At 47.6% G+C, this 20,736-nt stretch overlaps 1 protein-coding gene across 1 annotated transcript in view; it reads left to right on the top strand.

The window, feature by feature from the left end:
* The window catches only part of NLRC5 (NLR family CARD domain containing 5), a 30,836-nt gene extending 10,268 nt beyond the window's left edge, over window positions 1–20,568 (top strand). Inside the window, exons 15-47 of the mRNA XM_066557733.1 lie at window positions 516–581; window positions 1,667–1,744; window positions 2,125–2,208; window positions 2,402–2,485; window positions 3,415–3,504; window positions 3,632–3,679; window positions 4,507–4,575; window positions 5,240–5,323; window positions 6,043–6,126; window positions 6,898–6,987; window positions 7,095–7,157; window positions 7,704–7,787; window positions 8,395–8,478; window positions 9,513–9,602; window positions 10,500–10,565; window positions 11,051–11,134; window positions 11,209–11,292; window positions 11,799–11,885; window positions 12,327–12,407; window positions 12,926–13,006; window positions 13,372–13,455; window positions 13,709–13,792; window positions 14,294–14,377; window positions 14,468–14,551; window positions 15,212–15,295; window positions 15,732–15,815; window positions 16,660–16,743; window positions 17,407–17,490; window positions 18,319–18,402; window positions 18,500–18,583; window positions 19,446–19,529; window positions 19,796–19,879; window positions 20,316–20,568. Of these exons, the coding sequence (XP_066413830.1) occupies window positions 516–581; window positions 1,667–1,744; window positions 2,125–2,208; window positions 2,402–2,485; window positions 3,415–3,504; window positions 3,632–3,679; window positions 4,507–4,575; window positions 5,240–5,323; window positions 6,043–6,126; window positions 6,898–6,987; window positions 7,095–7,157; window positions 7,704–7,787; window positions 8,395–8,478; window positions 9,513–9,602; window positions 10,500–10,565; window positions 11,051–11,134; window positions 11,209–11,292; window positions 11,799–11,885; window positions 12,327–12,407; window positions 12,926–13,006; window positions 13,372–13,455; window positions 13,709–13,792; window positions 14,294–14,377; window positions 14,468–14,551; window positions 15,212–15,295; window positions 15,732–15,815; window positions 16,660–16,743; window positions 17,407–17,490; window positions 18,319–18,402; window positions 18,500–18,583; window positions 19,446–19,529; window positions 19,796–19,879; window positions 20,316–20,397 (2,671 nt within the window). The 3' untranslated portion in view covers window positions 20,398–20,568. The remainder of the gene's footprint in view (window positions 1–515; window positions 582–1,666; window positions 1,745–2,124; window positions 2,209–2,401; window positions 2,486–3,414; window positions 3,505–3,631; window positions 3,680–4,506; window positions 4,576–5,239; window positions 5,324–6,042; window positions 6,127–6,897; window positions 6,988–7,094; window positions 7,158–7,703; window positions 7,788–8,394; window positions 8,479–9,512; window positions 9,603–10,499; window positions 10,566–11,050; window positions 11,135–11,208; window positions 11,293–11,798; window positions 11,886–12,326; window positions 12,408–12,925; window positions 13,007–13,371; window positions 13,456–13,708; window positions 13,793–14,293; window positions 14,378–14,467; window positions 14,552–15,211; window positions 15,296–15,731; window positions 15,816–16,659; window positions 16,744–17,406; window positions 17,491–18,318; window positions 18,403–18,499; window positions 18,584–19,445; window positions 19,530–19,795; window positions 19,880–20,315) is intronic.
* The last annotated feature ends 168 nt before the right edge of the window (window positions 20,569–20,736 follow it).

Genomic DNA, 20,736 nt, shown 5'->3' with positions numbered 1-20,736 from the left:
TGGAGAAGAAGGAGTCAGGGCTGTGAGGAGCTGCCCATGAGAGGCCACTGAGAAGGTTTGGAACTTTTGCAATAAGATGACCACAGGCCATCAACCTCAATCTGAGTGCTTGCAAACCTGGCTGTCCTTTCATGCATGAGGTGTTTTAAAATGCTTCCCTGCTCTGTGCCTTGGGAAGTTTTGGAGACAGGATCTCTGCAGAGTGTGAGAACTGGTGACACCTCCTGGAGCAGCACTGGAAGTTCTTTCTCCTCTATTACTTTCACTTGAGAACAGACTCAAGTACAGCAATTTTGTCTGTGCTTTGTCTAGTGATTCAGAGAAACTGGATCATCACATACTGCATAATTTAATCCAGCCAGCATTTAAAGCTGATGGAGATTATTTTATCTTGCTTTGGGAGTGTTTTAAGCACAAGTGATTGGTGTCACCAGAGTTTTGCAGAACAAAACCAAACAAGAAGTCCTGTAAATAACCCGACCATGACATTGATTGATTACTTCTCTTCCTCACAGCCTCTCTTGTGATACTGCAGTCCTGAGGTTCAGAGAAGACGGGGAGTTTGCTTCCCTTCCTCCTAGGTAGGCTGTGTGTGCACAAGTGGTGTTATCTCAGCATCCTGTTTGCTTCTTGCATCCTGTGTAGGTACCCAGGGTAACACTCCACTTCACAGCAGTTGCTGCCTCCCACCCCCCAAATCTAAATGTGGAGCTGTCTCCTGGCTTTCTCAGCCACTTTGAAAAGTTGTCACTGCCTTCTGTAGTGTTTTATGTCTCTAGAGCAGCACGTTTCATCCCACAGCATCCTAAGCAGAGCAGGCTGTTCAATGACACCCGTGCTAGCTGATAATTGTGAGGGTAAAAAAACCAAGAGAATGCCCCACCAAATTCTCAAAAGATTCACAGATCCCTGCAGTTCAGAACACTCTGCATTCTGGATCATGGTACTCCTAAATCATGAGCGGTTTGGAGGTTAATTTTTCCCCTCAGAAAACTATGGTTAAAATAGCTCAACATGAAGGTTTTGTCCAAGAAACGCTTTCCTGTTGCTCCTGGGATTTCAGGTTCTCTCTTTATACCCTTGTTCTCTGTGGACTGAGCTCACAGTAAAACAGCATCTCCCATGGAATTCCACCTTTTAGCCAGGGAGAAACTGTGGCACCCTTACAGGCACAGCCCAGTGGTTGAGCTTGAAAGAGAGTGACAGCCCAACACAGGCGATCTGTGGGCTCCTTTAAGGCACCAGGTGGCATTTCAAACTCTGATATTTTAGGTTTTGCATGTTCCATTTAGTCATGAATAGTCAGATTTAGTTATAGTTTTACTGTTTATAGTTGTAGCTTTTAGTTACAGTTTAGTTAGTCATAGACAGTTCCATTTAATTATGAATAGTCAGATTTTTGTACAGGCACTTCACAAAACTTATTTAGGCAAAAGCTAAAATCAGCAAAATTCAGCTAAATTCAGCAAAAGCTGAATTCTCCATCAAACTTAGATAGAAATATCTCTTTCCCCTTCTCTCCAGTTGTCTGCATGCTCAGATATTTGGGTAGAAAAGGAGAGCTTGCAATTGGGAAAATGCAGGCTGGAGCCAGGGTAGCCCCAGGGATCTGCCAAACTGCTAAAGCAGAAGAGTTTCACCTTTGTCTGCTTTTGTGCTCACTTAGGGAGGAGCCTGTGTTCTCTACTGGTGACCAGCAAAGTGGGGAGGAAAACCAGACACCAACCACCTGCCAAAAAATCAGGTACCCTGGCCGATTTTCATTGTGTCCATGCACGTCCCATCTCTGGGTCCTGTTTCCAGTGTAACCTGCATCTCTAAGAGGGGAATCACAAGAGACCTGGGGAGCTGCAGGGTCTGCCCTGGCTGAGGGAATGCTGGAGCCCCTGGCAAGGGGCTGGGACCTGGTGCCCCCCCTGTGCCTTACCAAGGACACAGGACCTGCAGTGCCAGGCAGGGGTGGCATCACCTGGAGACCCTGTGGGAGCTGCTAAGCATCAAGGCATTTTTAAATTTCATTATTTTCTCTTCACTGATTCTCTAATTTTCAGAGGAGTGAAGTTTACAACCTTTATTTGAAATCCTGCAGACCTGGATGATTGATTTCTTTTTTTTCCCCCCTAGACTGACAGACTGTAATCTTCAAGGCAGTGACCTGAAGAATGTGTGTGCAGTCCTGAAGGAATGTGGCCACATCTCTGAGCTGGAGTGAGTCCTCCTTAGCTCCTGTGGTGTTTTCCTGCAGTTATTTGGGATGCTGAGAAAATGCCCCTTAGTGTTGTAGAGGGTGGGGTAGAGGCACAGCCTGGTGGAAGATGTGGCTGTGCATACAGATAACAGAGCTGATGGTGCCTATGGGTGTTTTTACTGTGAAAATTAAATGCCTTTCTTTAAATCCTAGCCTATCAGGGAATTTTCTGGGAGATGAGGGACTTTTGCAGCTGTTTCAGTGCCTCCCAAAACTGAAAATGTTACGTTCTCTCAAGTGAGTAGCTCCTGTTTTTTCCTAATGCATGGGCTGGGTTTTGTGGAGTGCTGTTTGTGGAAGCACACTTGGGAAGGGCCCCTCACAATCAGTGCAGGATATTCTGTGTTGGGCAGATGCACTGTGCTGTCTGCTCTGCCCCCACCTCCAGCCCAGAGCAGATTGAGTCCATTTGAAGCTTGGCTGAGATCAGTGCCCCAGAGGCTCCGTGCTCGCCCCTCCATGAAGGGGACAGGTGGTTTTATGTCAGGTACCTCTGTCTGAAACTGCCTGAGGTCTTTAGCAGCTCACTGAATTTTTCCTCACTGGGAGGGGGAGCAGCTTGGAAGGCAGGGAAGTGCTGGGGAGACCCAGCTTCAGTGGTGGAGTCTGAATTCACCTGCAGTGCTGGCTGGTGTTTGTTTATCTGGGTATTTCACCTGCACTGCCACTGCAAGTGCTCTGTGCAGGACTGTGGCTGAAGGAGAATGGCACCATTCTGCCCTGTTGAAAGAAATATTTATTGTTCCTGTTTGGTTAATTGAGCTTGTCTCAAGCCAAGACTGTTCCAGTTAGACAATCTCATTAGAACAAGTTGCTCTGAGAGAATGTGAATTCTCTGTCTTTGGAGATGATAAAAACCCAGCTGCACAATGTCCTGAGCTGCCTCCTCCATGCTGACCCTCCTGAGCAGGAGCTTCACCAGATCAGCTCTAGAGACCCATTCCAGCCTTGGCTATTCTGTGATTCTCTGAACACTAAAAGTGAGAGATGAATTTAAAATATGTGGGAGTGAGTTGTGTCTGCAGAACTGTAGCAGGAAACACAGGCAGAGGGTGGGACAGCAGCAGCCTGGGAGTGCTGCACAAGGATCTGTGCAGCAGATGTGGTGTGGGGTTTATTTTTATCAGTTTTGCTTGCAGCAGCTGGTTTTATCTTTTCTCCTGCAGGTTTAACAACAACCGGATCTCCCTTAGCTCTGTGTTTTTCTTAGCTCAATCATTAACTACACTGGAACACATTAAAACAATGAGCCTCAGGTATGGCCAGGTGTACTTTCTTATATTCTTTTGCTGTTTAAAACCTCAAGCTGTGGGGTTTTTTAGGGATGATACAGGAGCTTGTGTTGTCAAACTCCATGCTGATGATGTTCTCTTCTGGTTACAGCTTAGGACACCCCCAGGTGGTTCATCTGAACTTTTGGGAAAGAGTCAGGTAAAACCATACCCACTCACATAAGTCTTTAAAACTCCTTGTGAAGGTGACACGTGGGTCCCTGAGGTGTGTCAATGAAGAGCCAAACTCCAGCCAGGCTGGGGGAGCCCAGGGAGCTGTTTCATGGCTGATGGAGGGCATGGAGTGTGACCGTGCTCACAGGGGTTTTCGGATTGGGGAAGAGATGAGGATCTGACTCCATGTTTCAGAAGGCTTGGTTTATTATTTTATGATATATATTACATTAAAACTATACTAAAAGAATAGGAGAAAAGGTTTCATCAGAAGGCTGGCTAAGAATAGAATAGAATAGAAAGGAATGATAACAAAGGCTTGTGGCTCGGCGCTCTGTCTGAGCCAGCTGGGCTGTGATTGGCCATTAATTACAAACATCCAACATGGGCCAATCCCAGATGCACCTGTTGCATTCCACAGCAGCAGATAACCATTGTTTACATTTTGTTCCTGAGGCCTCTCAGCTTCTCAGGAGGAAAAATCCTAAGGAAAGGATTTTTCATGAAGGATGTCTGCAACAATGGAGCGGCCAGCAGCACCCAGCTGCTGAGACAGGCTGCAGTCACCTCCCTGCTGGCCAGGACACAGCACATGCCCAAGTGCTGAGGGGCTGCACAACTCTCTGGAGGCTGGAAAAGGGCAAATAAAGCTCTTTTTCTTCTGGGGATGGGCTGAACCTCATTCTGGCAGGTGGTGAGGGGAGGCAGATTGGAACAGGAGGCCACTGCCACCACCTCAGCCCCTCCATGGGGAGCTGGCTACAGGGGGGAGAACAGCAGCACAGCTCATGGGCTAAACTGTTCCTTCCCCAGCAGCACCAGCAGATGGAGAAGTGGCTCCCTGGCACGGCCCAAGCAGGAAGCAAAAGGACAAAGCTTTAGGTATGGCAGCCTGGCTTCCCTTCCCACCAGGACTGGGGGCAAGGTGATTGTGGGGGTCTGTGGGGGTCTTTAAGGCAGTGTGGTGTGTGGGACTGACTCATCCCTCCAGCTGTGTCTCCTCAGAGAGGAAATTAAAAAGTGCATCTTTTGCTTGGTTTGAGGGGATTGTCTTGCTTTCCAGCAGAGGAAGCTCCTACCCATAAATAAGGAGAGACAGATCTGTGTGAGTGTGACATTCATCCCATGCAGACCTGCCAGTTTGTCACCCAAAAAGGCTTCTAGGATTTCCTTCCTGGAGGAAAAGGACAGAGGAGGCACCAATTCCAGCCTTCCTCTGGGAGAGCCCAGACAGTGCTGAGGAGGGAAAGATGCTCTCCATTCTCCTGAGACAACTGAGTCACCAATGATGTGGTTCTAGGGAGGGAACACCCAAAGTTTTGGTATTTTGGTGGACTGGCTCTCTCCAATCAGCTCAGGGGTGGTGAAGTCATCTGCTTGTCCCAGGTTGTGATTTCTTAGTCCCAGACCAAGGGTAGCAAAACCTGTGTAGTGGAAGTGAGAGGGTCCCCATGGGCCTTGTCCTGGGCTGTGAGGCTCTGGGGTGTGCAGGGACTGGTGGCATCCTGTGAGCATGTCCAGCTCCTGAGTGCTTTGTTTGCTTCAGTCTCAGGGACTGCAGAGTGGGTCTGGAGGATGTGACCAGGCTGTGCCAGATACTGGCTCAGTGTCCCCAGCTGACAGAAATCCAGTAAGTCTGTCTGTCTGTCTGTCCCCCCAGCCCCAGACACAGATTTGATGTTCAAACCCCAGATTTGATGTTCAGGGTGGCAGCTGGTGTACCCCAGCTCTCCTCTCACCTCATCCTCACCCAGATACTTGGCTAAACCCAGACTTTCTACTGTCCTGCTTCAAAGAGAGCTTGGCCCTTCCTAGGGCTACCACATCAGTGTGTAAAGGCCCCAGAAACACATGTGTGTTCTCATGATCTTCCTCAATCCTGTCTAGAAACAATTGTTGTCATCTATTCCTTGAGACCTCAGCTTGTAGCAAGGCCAGCAAGAGCTCCTGGCCCACCAAGCCATGAGCTCTGCTCCTCAAGGGCTCCAGGCAGGAGCTTGGCTCTGAGAAAACTAGAATGCTGGTCAGAACAAAAACTGAGTGATAGCAAATAAAAATAACCTATTTCCCCTATTGCCTGCATGAAAGACATCAGTGGCATCGTTTTGTAAATGTACAGTAATGGAAAAGTAAGACTCCTGAAACTGGAATGTTGATTGGCTGTAGGATGTAAAGAAACACAGAGATCAGGCTGTAAGGACTAAATCTTGCCCAATTCTCATGGCATTTCTGGACATGCCCTTTCACAGAATTTGCCCATTTGTGTGTGCATGTCCTTGTAAATGTTACAGAAATAATTAGGGATTTAAACAGTTTCTCCTGGGTTTTGTTTCCTTCCATGTTTTGCAGTCTGTCTGGAAATTCATTGAGTGACCAGAGCATTGAGAGATTACTGAGCTTTCTGCCATCCCTCTGTCATCTGACACTACTGAGGTAATGCTTGGGGTCCCTGCTTTCAAACAGTGGTTTGGAAAGTGTTAATAGCACAGTAGATCTTTGGAGCATTAATCAGTAATTGTAAACTAACAAGCAAGGCAAAGGAAATGCAGAAATGCTTTCACACCCATTCCTTTCTTGTTTCTAGAAATAAAGCAGCACTTTAATGATATTTAGCAGAGGGCAATTCAGAATCACAGAATAATGAGGTTGGAAGAGACCTCTAAGATCATCGAGTCCAACCCACACCCTAACACCTCAGCTAGACTATAGGACCAAGTGCCATGCCCAGTCTTTTTTTAAACTTTTGTTTCAGGCTGGAATCCAGGCCAGGGAAGCCCTGTCAGGGGATAGGGCACTCCAGTGTGTGGACTAAGAGCGCAGGAGGGGCTTGGCCGTGTTTTACAAGGTGTTGTAGCATGGAGGAGCAGCAGGGTCTCGTGAGACTGAGTTTGCCCAGTCAGGAGGTTGCTTCCAGTTTGGGGTGTCTCTAGTCCAGCAGCCCCAAAGGAGGAGTAGCCCAGTGTAAGCCCTTGGTCTGTACTCCCTTTTTAGTCAAAGGGGACTAAAGGAGCCTCTCCTTTAGGTAGAGGAGCACCGAGTGCCAATGCTCCAAACTTTAGGTCCTTGCTCCCTCATCCTGAGTTAAATGGGATGTATCCAGTCTTCTGTGTCTCAAAATGAACAATGGGAAAATTGGGCTGTGTGTATGGGAGCCTCTCTTCTTGGGAAATGATTTCAGTGTTTCTTCTTTCCCTTCCCTTACAGTATTAGGAAAAACTCCTTGTCCCCACGTTGTGCTGTTCTACTGCTCAACTCCATCAACCTCTGTGAGCGGATCAGAGCGGTGGAAGTCCGGTGAGGCACTCAGACTCTGGAGCCCAGCAGCTCAGCCCTGCAGGGCCTAGAAAGCCTGTCATCCTTGGAGATCAGTGCTGAAGGACTGTCCTTTGTGTCTGCTTCAGGTCCAGGGAAAATGCCTTCCTGCATTTAGGAGCAAGCACGCAGAGCCAAAGGACATCGTGCAGGTACTGGCACCGAGCACTGGCTGGAATCCTCTGTGGGTGGGTTTGAAGCACCAGTGCAGGGAGCCAGATTGCCTCTTGTATTGAGAATTCATGGGCTGGTGGCCAAGGAGCTCAGGCCCCTAAGCTTTAGGGCTCAATTAATCTGCTCAAGTGCAGGTCAGAACCATTTGGATGCACTGGGATGGCAGAGGCCAGTGCTTTTCTTTTTCTCCTTTTTTCTTTATGATCATCTTGAGTTGCACCAAATTATGCTGCATGAGTACCTGAATTGAGCCCTCATCAGTGCACTCTCCAAATGTGTGCCTCAAATTCTGGAGGATAACCTCCACATGACCATCTGTGTGATGAGAGATGTGTCTGCAGCCCTCTGGGAGTGATGGCCCTGGAGTGCCCCTGCCCAGGAGCCTGTAAATGTCTCTGTCCCGGCACCAAGGGATGGCAAAAAATGTGAATTCTACACAGAAACTGGTGTGAAGGTGCAGGTGGGCAGTGCTCAGGCTGAGCTGGCTGCTGGCCATGCTTTAACTCTCCTGCTGCCTCCCACAGGCTGACAGGCTGTGCCATTGGGGAAGGGCAGGTGGAGGAGCTCTGCAGCATCCTGGAGCAGCACGGCTGGCTGGCAGAAGTAGAGTAAGTGGGGCTGGGGGTGTTGCCATGATCTTGAGCAGAGTCACAGGGGGAGAGCTGTGTTTGTGGGGTTCAGCATTGCCTGGAGTTTCCCAGCCTGTCTGCAGGGGTATGTGTGCTCATTCAGGCTGCTGAGAAACACAATCAATTAGCAATTATACTTTTTGAGCTGATGGGACAGCTGCTTTGGGATTTCACTCCTTTACTCTTTGGAGGCATTTGTTGCTTCACCTGAGCTCTTCATTTGAGCTTGCTCTGGAGCTTATGCATGAGGTAATTTCATAAGGCAGTGATTTGTTTTAAACAGACCTTTTTTTGGCTAAGCTAGGATTTAAGTGCAGGAAATTGGAGTTTTTTCTCCAAAGCTTCTCAGAGGACCATTGCTGTTTAAAATAAATATAGAATTATAGAATACCTTTTTTTTTTTTTTTTTTTGGAAAGGCTCTTTAAAGGCCATCTCGTCTAACTCCCTGTCATGAGCAGGGACATCTTCAACTAGATCAGGTCTCTCAGAACCTGAGAATATCCAGGCATGGGGAAACCCCCACCTCTTGGGCAACCTGTTTCAAAGGCTGGGTTTTGGCTGGCCACATGTTCTTCTGCCTTTCAGTCTCTCCAGGAATCAGCTGGGGGATGCAGGCCTGAGGTGCCTCTTGGACCACTTGCATCGAGTGCCTGGTACCTGTTCCCTCAAGTAAGAGAGCACACAGTGAATCCAAGGAGCAGGAGGGTGTTGGTGTGATCCTCCAGGAAGCTGCTGCTTGTGCTTCTTGCCCTCTCCTGCCTTGGGAGCAAAGCTGTGACTGAACTGTGAGCACAGCTCAAGGCCACCAGGCTGTGGTGACTCAGGGTCTGATCCAAAACCTGCTGAAAATAAGTGAAAGTCTTTTTATCAGTGTCAGCAGGAAATAGCAATGCCCAGAGTGGGGTGGGATTGTGTTTGTAGGGGGACCCCCGTGGCAGGGAGGAATGATGGATCTGACTCCATGTGCTCAGATGGCTAATTTACTATTTTATAATACTTTATTATATTAAAGAATACTAAACTATATTAAAGAATACAGAAAGGATATTTACAGAAGGCTAAAAAGATAATAATGAAAACTTGTGACTCTTTCCAGAGTCCTGACACAGCTTGGCCCCGATTGGCCATTGAGCCAAAACAACTCACACCAGAATGCAATGAAACAATCACCTGTGGTAAACAATCTCCAAACACATTCCACATGAGCAAAACAGAGGAGAAGCAAATGACATAATTATTGTTTTCCTTTTCCTCTGAGGCTTCTCAGCTTCCCAGGAGAAAAATCCTGGGCAAAGGGATTTTTCAGAGACTGTGAATGCCCACAGGGTGGTGTGACAGAAGTTGACCCAGAGCTTTCAGCTCATCACTCTTCTGGGTGTGGTGTCCTCTCTGAGTAACTCAGTTCCCAAGGTGCTGTGGGCTGATCTGTGCCCTACCCAGCCTCTCCCCTTCCCTTTCTGCTGGGGCAGTAAATGTTCCAGCTGCTGCTGCCTCTGCAGTGCAAGGGGAAAATAGCATTTTCTGCACCCCAAATCATCAGTGCTGTCTTGGGGGAGTTCAGTGGCTGAGCAAAGCTGAAGGGGCCCAGCACCCCACAAACTGTTCTGTCTTTGGTGCCAACTTGAGTTTTGTTTCTGTGCCTGAGGAGCCTGGGACAGCCCTGACTCCTGACACGTGAAATTCCTTCCTTCCCTTCTGTGCAGTCTCAGCCATAATGGGATTTCTCAGGATGGAGTCCTACATCTCATAGATGCCTTTGTCACATCTGGAAACACCACTGAAGTTCAAGTCAGGTGACTGTTTTTCTTCATTAATTTCTGAGCTTTCCCTGCTTGTTTTCCTCTTAATTAATGAAATTTTGTGACCTTCAGGTAAGAATGATGAGGACCATGTTTTCAACTACCTAAACCTTTGGTTTATGTCCACTTTAAATGGCCAAACATAACTGCCAAGCAGAACTACCATTCCACAGGGCCAGGTTATTTTTGTGTATAGGCACAGATATTCAGCTGTACCAACAATTATTGTCATGTATTTATTTGTTAATGAACCTCTTCAGGGCAGGAGCCAGCATTGCTCTCTAAGGCTCTCTTCAGTATTTTGAGATTTCAGAGGCAATAGAAAGCAATTTCCCATGTTCTTTCACTTGGATTTGCATTTTATCTCCTTTCCTCTCAGGCAAAAATATCCCATGGGCTCTGGGCCTGTGCCCTGGCACAAAGTGCTTTTCTCACAGATTCCAGGGAGAGACTGGGCTGTGCTGCTCATCTGTGGGGCTTTATCAGTGTTTGTGTTCATGGGACCAGCTGCTCTGTCCTGAACCACTTTTAACCAGGGCCACTTCCATTCCTTCCTGCAGATGTGGCTGCTGAATCTCTGGGCTACTCTAAAGTCTCCTGTTGTGCCTCTCTCCAGAGCTCAACAGAGAGTGCAGAGGAGGCAAATAAAAGCAGGACAGGTCAGGATTGCTTATCCATAAACCAGTTCTGCCTCTAGGCCAATTTAGCATGAGTGAGACCTCACTGAAGCATTTCCCTGGGCTGGTTTATTTTAGGCAGGGCTGAGCTGGGCCAGGTACCTGTCACTGCTGTGCTGGATTATTTTCTGGAGTTTGGGACCATTAAATTCTGAACACTGGGAAAAGTAGTAATTCTCCATCTAAATCTTACACTCGTGTCTTCTCTGTGCAGTTTGTGCTCCAAAGCAACTTTAATCATCAAGCTGACAAGAGGATATGACCCAAGAAAGATTTTGAGGTAATGTTACAGACTTTTTAGGGTGATTTCTTTGGTAAAAGTGAGGTCCTTTTTTGAGGGACAAGACAGACAAAACAGCAGCATCTTTTTGCTCCTGGCATAGTGATGTTTTGCACTAACAGCTGATACATTTCCTTGGACTCACCTTGTGAGAAGAGCTTTGTCACATCACAGATAATCCCACCTCCCTTTCTCTCTGTGCTTCCCCACTGTCTGTTCCTCACCTGGGCCCCTGTAGGTGTTCCTACAGTCACAGGACAGGGTCCTACAAAGAGCAGTGCCATTATAGCACACAGGTATATATCAGGATATCTCCACAGATGCTTTTGAAGTGTTGCCACAGTCTTTTTTGAAATCCTTAAAGGTGTTTAAGGTTTTTGTGCCATCCCCCTTCCTCTGTTAGGCTGTGCTGCCTGATGTTCCCAGCTCAGGAAGCCTGAACTGTTTGTGATGAATTAAGGCTGCTCTCTTTCTCTTGCTTTCAGACTGGCAGAGTGCAACTTTCAGCCAGAGCACTTGGAAAAGTTGTTCTTGCTCCTGGAAAGGTGCACTGGCCTGACAGAGTACACGTGAGTTAATGGCTCTTGGACCCGTTGGGGGGGTTCATCTGTGAGCTGCTCATCACAGTGAGCTTTGGTTCTAGGTCCTCAAATAACAACATGACACTCCAAGCTGCAGAAAGACTTCTGCATTCCCTGAGGAAGGATCTGGGGCTGCTGAAAATCAGGTACTGTGTCACTGTGCTTTTGTGGATACTGGTGTGATCTTCTGAGATCTCCTTTCATTAAAAAAAAAAAATAAAGTGAGCTGTGCTTCTTCCAAAAGCAGGGAGCATTGGCCTGAGAAACTCCCATGGCTGACTCTGATATTGGTGTTTGGCTTTATCTCCTTGAGCCAAAGGAGATAAAGCTTTATCCCCCACTGAGTCTCGTGTAGAGCTCTGGCCATAACCTGTGCTGGCTCTGCAGAGCCCTGCCAGCCTCACAGAGAAGGGTGATCATCCTGGGGGACACATTCCTGCTGCCAGAGCATCCTGGCTGGCAAATTCTCCCCTTCTCTGCAGGGAATCTGGGCTATTCTGCCTGTTCCCAGGCTGCCCCTGTCCCATGAGACATTCCTCTGCTAAGCCAAGCAGCCTTTCCATGGGTTTGGAGTGTGGAACTCTCAGCTGGAGAGGCAGGGATGGATCCAAGTGTGTGACTAAAGCAGAGCTGCCTGTGTTCTGCTTTGCAGCATAGAAGAGCCATGGGTGTGCAGAGAGAGAGTTGTGAACCTGCTTGAGCTGGCTCTCCAGGCCTCTGGAAGCATCACTGAGATCACGTGAGTGGCACCTCAGGTGTCTTCCAGATATTTTCTTTTAGCCTGATACTCTTAAGGAAATGAGATTGAAGCCAGCACTGGTTCTCCTGTTGTTAATTCACTGTCTCCAGTGCATTTGTGATCTATTTGCCCACTTGAACCCATTTTAACCCAAATGGCTGGTGGGTAGAAGTGCTCAGAAGGTTTGTGGTCTCACAGCTCAGAAGGTTTAACGGGAAGGAGATCATGTTCCTGGTTGCTCTTGGGAGAGAGGGTGCCCAGTTTAGGCTGGTTTTGGAGCTGGTTTAAACATTACAAACCTCTTCAGAGATGGGTGATTAGCTGTCATGTGCCAGCATCACCCTGTCCCATTCAGTCCTCCTGATTTTTCCTATGGAAAATAGCATTTTCTTCCCTCAGGAGTTCACAGATTTGTGCTGTTCTCTAATCTCTAACTTTTAGGATATGTAAGGATAAAACCCTCTTCCAATTAGTCATAAGATTCCCACACTGCCTGGAGAAGACAGAATCAGTCATCAGCAGGTGAGAAGGCAACTATTTATCATGATTTTCTGCTTGCTTTGAATTTCACTGTGGAATGAAAAATACCTTCAGAGTGTCTAAGGCTCCCTGGGTTCAGTCTCAGAGAGCCACACATGTGGGAGGAACCTTATGCATGTGCACAGTCCTTTGGGCTGCTCTCCTTCACCCATGCTGGACCTAAACAAGGCTAAAAAATCCCTGTGCCTTCCTGGGAGCCATCAGGAGCACTTTGAGGCCTCTGAGGACATGCTGGCTTCTGCATGAGAGTGCAGAGAGAGCAGCATCAGTGTCCTTTTCCTTTTGTGCAGCTGAAGGAAGAGGCAGCTCTTGTCCTGGGCAGTGGGGATGGGCTGTGCTTCTCTACATGGACTGTGACATAAATGGGACGTGGCAGGGAAGCCCCAGGTGGGCTCTTGGAAGCCCTGATCTGTCCCTAATCGTGTCCCAGGGGGGCACCAGATGCTGCACTGGGCTCTGCTGCTCCTCACTGAGTTGTGTTCTGTGTTTGTGTCCTGCAGACTGAGTCTGTACAAGCCAGAAATGAAGCACTCCCTCTGCCAAAGGCTTTGTGAGAAATGTGCTCAGCTTCAGCAGCTGAGGTGAGTTACCAGGTGTGGTGAAGGGTTTTTAGGGAGGGGAGCAGCTTGTCCTGGTGATCCAGTACTCTGAACACTCAGCAGGGCACGAGAGAGGCCAGGGCAAGGTCCCAGTCCCTGCCTTTGGGTCCCCTTCTTGGAGTGCTTGAATGGAAAATAGGAAAGACCCATAGACCTGGTGGCTTGCAGGGGTATCCTTTGAAATCCCCTCAGTCCCCCAGTGCCCAGAGAAGCTACACTGCCCTAGCATGGCTGGGAGCTCCTGTGGGACCTTGCCAGTGCCAGTGTTGTGTCCCTCCTTCAAGGTCTCAGCACAGACCTTGTGCCACCCCTGGACAAAGCCCAGACCTGTTGTTCCCTCCTTGCAGATGGTCCCACATGGAACTCCAGGAGGGTGAAGCAGAAATGCTGGTCAGGATTTTGCTGCCCCTTCCAGAGCTGAAGATGTTTGGGTATGTGTGACCTTGGGTTTGTGTGTGTCCAGCTAGGACCTTTTGCACACATTTATTATTTGTTCAATCCTCTGCCTCGGGCCAGTCCTCTTAGCCCTGCACACCAGGGGTGTGGAAATCTCTCCAAACTTGCTGGTCTCTGATGTCTGTGCTGTCTGGGGTTTGGTATGGGGCAGTTTGCCTGTCAGTGGAGTAAACTCTGCCTCGGTGTGCTGAGACCTGATCTCCTCATCTGATCCTTGCTGTTTTGCAGGCTGACCTCCAGCAGTGTTACACCAGCTGGAATTGATTATTTGATCTCAGGCTTGCAGAATTGCCAGGCCATTGAAGAACTCAAGTGAGTGAGTGTGTTGTTACCAGGCTGACCAGAGGCTGCCAGGACTTCCTAGAAGCTTCAGTTAATCTGCAGCCTCCCTTCTGCATGTACTGTGGACAGATGTGCTTTTTCTGATGGCTTCTGATAGGGAAGAAGCAGCAATTATTTTATATTTGCAATGAGCAGTGAGTGAGAGAGACACAGATCAGTAATCTGTGGCAGGGAATTCCAGTGGAGAATCAAATGTTTTGGCAGTTATTTTTGCATGGATCTTGTTGTCCTGGGGTCACAGAGGCACTTTGCTCCAGGAGGGGCTGGGCTCTTGCTCCAGAGGTTTGCTATTCTGTTAGTGTTTTATCCAAATCCAAACAGGTCCACTAGAATTGCATTAAAGAGCAAAACTGAAATTATTCCCAGGGATTAGAATACACTCCCCCATCTCTCCCACCTTGTTCTGCTCCCCTCTGTGCTGAGTGCTCACACCACTGTCCCTGGAGAGTTAATTGTTATTTCATCCTCCAGCCTGGGCTACATGAAACTCAGCAGCGCTGCCATCCCTGGGCTTGTGCTGGGGCTTTGTGAGATGCCATCCCTGAGAAGGTTTATGTAAGTATGGTTGATGCAGCTCACCTCTGGCCTGGCTTGGCATGCTGAGTAGCAGCTAAACCTCCATTTTCCTGGGGATGTTGTTTCCAGCTTGAACCACAACAGCATTGGTGACGAAGGCTGCTCCAGACTTGCAGAAGCCTTGAGGAAAATGCACAGCCTGGAGGAAATCAAGTGAGTTTCTCCTTTCTTGCAGAGAGGTGACCACCAGTGCCAGCACTTGGAGAGAACCAGATGTGCTTGTACACAGTATTGTCACAAAAGGAGGGAGGTTGCAAAATGCTCATGTATGAGGTACCTTGGACTAGAGGAAATCAGAACTTGATGTTCAGAAGAGGCAACTTTGGTCTTACCCCAGTCAGTCATGTAGAAAATGGATTAAATAGAATATAAATCTTCCCTGGGAGCCAGAATAGCACTAGAAACTCTCTTCTGTCCTCAGAGAGCCTCAGACCCAGCATTTGTCTGAAAAGATCTGTCCTGGAGCCAACCCCAGGCTCTGCTTTCTCCCTCTCTCTCTTGCTACATGCTGTTCATTCTCTGTTGTAGCATTTTGTAAAATAATAACCACCTATCTTCATCCTGTCTTGGTATTCTGGCTGAAGTAATTTCCCACCTGTCAACAGGATCCAGTGATTTTAATTGTTCTTTGCAATTTTTTTAAATTCCTCATTAGCACCTATTAATTTTCTGTGAGATAGTTGAGATAAACAGCTCTTTGATTCTGCTGGCAAGGCCTGAGGTGTCATCCAGCAAATGGGACACATTAAATAAGATCTTGCACTTTGCCTGCCATCTTCCTTTACAACACAGCCTTCCATCTCTTCTTTAAAGTTTAAGCCACAACGAGATTGGAGATCCAGGCCTGATAAATCTTGCTGCTGTCCTGCTGGAAATGCAAAACCTGAAGAAAATCGAGTGAGTCCCTTTGTTCTGGTTCAGCTGTTTTGGTCATGGCCATGGTTGGTGGGGAAGCCTGTGTGGGAATCCCTGTGCAAGGCTGAGACATGGACTCAAACTGTTCCTTCTCCCAGGGAACAGAAATTAGAGCATCCAGGCTCTTTGTTAGGCTCAGCTCTTGGGGAAAGCCTGGTAACTTTTTGAAATGAAAAACCTGGAAGTGACTTGGAGCAAGAAAAGGAAGTTCCCAGTTCTGTCTGAGAGGGGAAACTGCTCCTTCCCCACATTCCCTGCAGGGCCAGGAGTTACTCAGCACTTGACAAAAGAACCTAAAAATCCCCAGACCATTTCCCAGGAGCCTGAGTCTCCCATCACAGCAGGCAAACAGTGAAATATCTTAACCTGGTACATTCTGGTTCTCATTTAGTCACTGAGAGTCTCATGTTTATTTCAGCCTTTCAGGGAACTGTCCCAGTCCTGCTGGAGGGGAAAAGCTGATGGAAGCTCTTGCCCATTGCAAGCACATCAAGGAGTTACTGTAAGTGTGTAATTTCAAATATCCTTTTGGGAAGCTGGGCAAAAGTCAAGGCATAGAAATCAGATATGACTCTGATAAAGCCAAGATCAGTTTTACCCCATGATTCTTGTGAGAGCAGAGTAAAAACTCTGCTGCCACCACAGCAATGTGTGGTGCTGGATGTGGAAGGTTTGGGGATTGGTTGCTGGATTGTCTTGAAGATTTCCAAGAAGTGTGCAGTCTGCATTAGTGGATTAATGGATTCAAGAGCTGAATCTGCAGGTTCATAGGCAGTGTCAGGAGCTGCTCAGTGCTTGTGTTGGCCAGGATACCAGCATTAATCTGTGTGGCTGCAAAAATGGAGGGAAGTGGACAGACAAAGGCTTTACAGTCAGATCTATTGGTGCTCTATTCCAGACCAGTTTAAGGAACATACATGCCCTGCCATATTAAAGAAATGAAATTAAAAAATAACAAATAAGGAAAAGTTACAGTTAAACTACTGGAACTGTCCTTGTAACCTTCAGATTAGGGTGTGTGTACTGAGGGCACATATGAAAAAGTTCAATTTCAGCTCAATTCCAGCTCAGGTAACTCAGTCATGGAGGGAGATAAGTCTGTTTCTGGGAAGTGCAGCTCAGTTTTACTTTCCTGTTTAACTTCTGCTGCAGGATTTCAAAACCTCATTGTTTCTTCCCCCCACCCTCAGAGTCCTTTGAGTCAGGCACTTTGGGTCCTCTCAGCAGAGTCCCAGGCACACGTGGGTGAGGAATGGGGGTCACACATCAGTGTGGGGGTGACACACAGGTGAGGAATGAGGCTCTGGACTTCACTGCCAGCAACATTTCACTTCTGCTTCTCCCAGGCTATCAAGGAATGGTTTTGGAGACAGGACAGCAGTGACACTTGCCCTCTGTCTGCCCCACATGGCCAACCTGAAGGTCCTGCAGTGAGTGTCAGCCTCTGCCCCAGGAAGGCTGGGTACCCTGGGGAGAATGGGGATTGTTGAAAGAAGGAATGGGAAAAGGCATGGGCACTGGTTGCTTAGAGAGTAACTTCAGTGTCCCAGGGTTGAGAAACCCTCCACAGTTACTCTGTTGTAAGAGTCACATAAACTCTTCTTGCTTCATCTCTTGCAGCATTAGCTATAGAGACAAACCAGGAAGAGAGTATACAGTAAAATAAACCTTAAAATTGGAGTATGTTGGTTTCTGATGCCTCTGGTGGAATGTAAGCATAAGGATGCACATCTTTTATGGACCCTCACCCTTTTGTGCAGGCACCTCTGAGTCATTTCTTTTCCCTGAACTTGTGTTACTGTATTTTTAAAACTTTTGTGGGAGTCTTTCCAGGATTCTAATATGTAGGACTTTCTTTTACTGTTTTATAGTAACAAAACAAGAAATTGGTGAGCTAGAAGTGCTCCCTGGGCTCAATTAGCCTAGAGGCATCTCTTCCAGCCTGTGTCTAAGATGTCATCAAAAGTTAACTTAGAAAAGGAATCCCAGTGGTGGGACACCATCTCTGGTTGGGTTCTTGGCAGTTTAAATATGAGCTTCTGTTACAGCTTCATTCCAAAATAATCCTCCAATGCTTATGTTTCCTTGGTTAGCTTCCAGAACAATAACATTGGGCAGGCAGGAGGGCTGGAGCTGGCCAGAGCCCTGGTGGTGTGTGAGCTGCTGGAAGAGATAAGGTAGGTCATGGCTGGTGCACCCAGGATGGTGCCAAAGATATCACAGGCTGGTTTTGGTTGGAAGGGACCCTTGATGATCTCCTGGCTCCAATCCCCCTGCCATGGGCAGGGACATTTTCTACTGGACCAGGTTTCTCCAAGCCCTGTCCAGCCTGGCCTTGGTCAATTCCAGGGATGGGATATCTATAGCTTCTCAGGGAAACCTGTGCCAGGGCCTCACCACCCTCACAGGGAAGAATTTCTGCTTCCTAATATCCAACTCCCTCAGCTTGAAGTTCACCCCCCTTGTCCCGTCTCTCCACGCCCTTGTCCAAAGGCTCTCTCCAGCTCCCTTGTAGTCCCTTTAGGTATTGGAAGGTCTTCCCATTCTCCCTCACTGCCATTTCCTCTCAAGTCACACCAGTCATTAACTCCAGTTTTTGAGGTTTTTTTATTTCCACTTTCACATGCAACACATGATGTGCTGCCGATCTGCCCTTCTTTGGCACAGGTATAACCCCATATTTCTGTCTGCAGGCAAGGACTGAGGTTGGGAGTTACAGCAGGGCTGTCACTCCCATTGTGCCAAGCAGTGAATTGAATTAAAGTTGCTGTTTACCAATCTGGCCCATCCCTGCTGTCTACAGAGTCACTCCCATTGTGCCAAGCAGTGAATTGAATTAAAGTTGCTGTTTACCAATCTGGTTCATCCCTGCTGTCTGCAGAGTCCTCACTTAGTCTGGGTAGCAGTTACTAACTTGCTAGTTCACATGATTGCTTTCATGGTGGCTTTTCTCTGACTGTACCTGCTTTTTCTCACCACTCAAAGCTTTTCCATGCCTCTTTCAGTTTATCAGAAAACAACCTTGGGGAGCAGAGCATCCGTGCCCTGTCCAAGGACCTGCCGAGCTTCAGACGCCTCCGGAAGATCGAGTGAGTGCCGGGGCCTCAGGGGACGTGCTGCTGTGCTCCCCTCAGCTCTGACACCAGCACTCCATGCTCTCTGTTTGCTTTCTCCCTGCTGCTTCAGCTTGAAATTCTGTGGAGTCACTGATGGTGCTTCAAAGTCCCTCTCTCTGGGCTTCCAGCGGTGCCCGTCCATGGAGGAGATAATGTGAGTGTGGGGAGGGTGGGGAGGCACTGCAGCATGCACAGGTCACTCTCATTTTGGTGTCTGCTCCTCTTTGGAGATGCAGGGCACTTCTCACCCTGCTGGATGCTTGTTAAAGAGTTTTATAATACTTTCCACCAAGTACATTTTGGTGGTAAATGTATCAGTAATTTACTAATTGATGAAATACACTGCTAAAAAATTTAGTGGGGTAAAGCTTTGTGCTCTGCAGCCATTTCCATTTTTCACATCTCATTCCCTGGGCCTGCAGAACTCTGAGATAACCACAGTCCACAGACACTCCTTGGTGTCTTATCATGCATGGAAATATGTGGTGAAACGGAGAAAAATCCTCAGAATTAAGCTTGCAATCCAAGATCACCATGATATTTTCTGAAAAATCCCTTCACCAGGATTTCTTCTCCTGGGAAGATGAGAAGCCTCAGCTTCTCCATATTTTACTGCTCTGGAATGTGGTCTGGAGAGTGTTTACCCAAACATGTGAATTGTTTAATTAATGACCAGTCACCATCAGCTGTGTTGGACTCTGAGGAGTCAGTCACAGGTTTTTATTATTCATTATTTTCTAGCCTTCTGATGTATCCTTTCTTTTTCCTTAGTATAGTTTTAGTATAGCATTTTTAATATAATATAATATCATAAACTAATAAATCAGCCTTCTGAGAACATGGAGTGAAATTCTCATCTCTCACCTCATCCTGGGAACCTCACAAACACTGCACCAGGGGAATGTTTACCTGTCATGATAAGAGGGTGATTAGCTCTTGCAAAAAGGCTAATCCATGAGGGATAATGTCACCAGTGCTCATCCAGACTCACAACTGGGATTTCTTGTCTGCCTTAGACTGTCTTGGAATGCCCTTGGAGACAGAGGAGCCCAAGAGTTGGCCATTGCTCTCCCGAAGATGGAAAAGCTGAAGGTGTTGGAGTGAGTACAGCCCTGAGAAACACCCTGGGAAGGCTCATTTTTCTGTCCTTGAGCCTTCAATTACTGGGCTTCCAAAAAGGGGATGCACTTTAGGAACAACAGGCAGGCTCCTGCAGTTTAAGCTCCATGCACCAAGGGCCAGCCTTGCCTGGCTGATTGAATTAACACTTATTTTACTTAAGGTGACTACAACTTGGGACAATTCAGCTGTTTTCCACTCTGGATTTGTTTTGGATTTCAAAATTCTCTTTTGGTTTTTAAAACAGCCTGGAGAAGAACCACATTGGAGCCTGTGGGGCCACAAAGCTCGCAGAGGAACTTGCCACGTGCCCAGAAATTGAGTCCATCAGGTGAGCAGGTGTCCCAGAGCTCTGTGGCTGGCTCTTGGCTCAGCAAGGAGAGGTCAGGGTGGCAAGGGTGGGGACAGATGTGTCCCATGCCCCTGCTGCCCTGGGTTAGCTGGCAGGGCATAGGGCATTGCAGGGAATGCAGACACAAGGCAAGTGAGGGTTTTCTCGGACAGTTTCACCTCCTCACAAAGTCCAGGGGAAAAAGGAACTGGAAAGCTTGCTGGCTTTAAATGAGGCACAAAATGAAGACCCAGCTGTGTAATATCCCCATCAGGAAGTTGTTGCATTTGTTCTTTAAAGTTTTCTTTCTCTCATTCCTTCTGGTTTCTCTTCTGATGAGCATTCCTGCCCTGTCCCACTCTCCCCTGGGATCCACATCTCCAGATGTTTGGGCCCCACACCTGGTCCTGCAGTAACACTTTTGCTGTCCTTGCAGGCTGTGGGGCAATCCAGTGCCCAAGGGCCTTCCCGAGACTTTGACAAGCCAAGACCCAAGACTGTGCTTCTCCTTCAACTAGAGAAGAGGAGCCTTGCCCTAGCTAGGAGTTCTCTGCTGCTGCTGCTGCTGCTCTCAAAACTGCACTGAAGAACCTGGAGCTCAAAGTTCCTACAACTGAAAGCTGTAAATATTGGATTTTTCTCTGCTGCACTGAACCAAGTGTGGACACTGGGGTTTTTTATTTTTTTTGTTTGGGGTTTTGTTTTGTTTGTTTCTGTTGGGTTTGTTTGTTTGTTTTGTTTCTTGTGGTTTTGGTTTTTTTTATTGTACAGAAAACTACTGTAAATAACTTCTGCTGAGCAGGCAGGATGGTATTCTTGGTAGAAAAGCACTGAAACTCTCTTCATGAGAATAACTT

The sequence above is a fragment of the Molothrus aeneus genome, chromosome 11 (assembly GCF_037042795.1).
Source record: "Molothrus aeneus isolate 106 chromosome 11, BPBGC_Maene_1.0, whole genome shotgun sequence".
NCBI lineage: Eukaryota > Metazoa > Chordata > Aves > Passeriformes > Icteridae > Molothrus > Molothrus aeneus.
The sequence above is the reverse complement of the archived record's forward strand: the minus strand, read 5'-3'. Positions and strand labels throughout refer to the sequence as shown.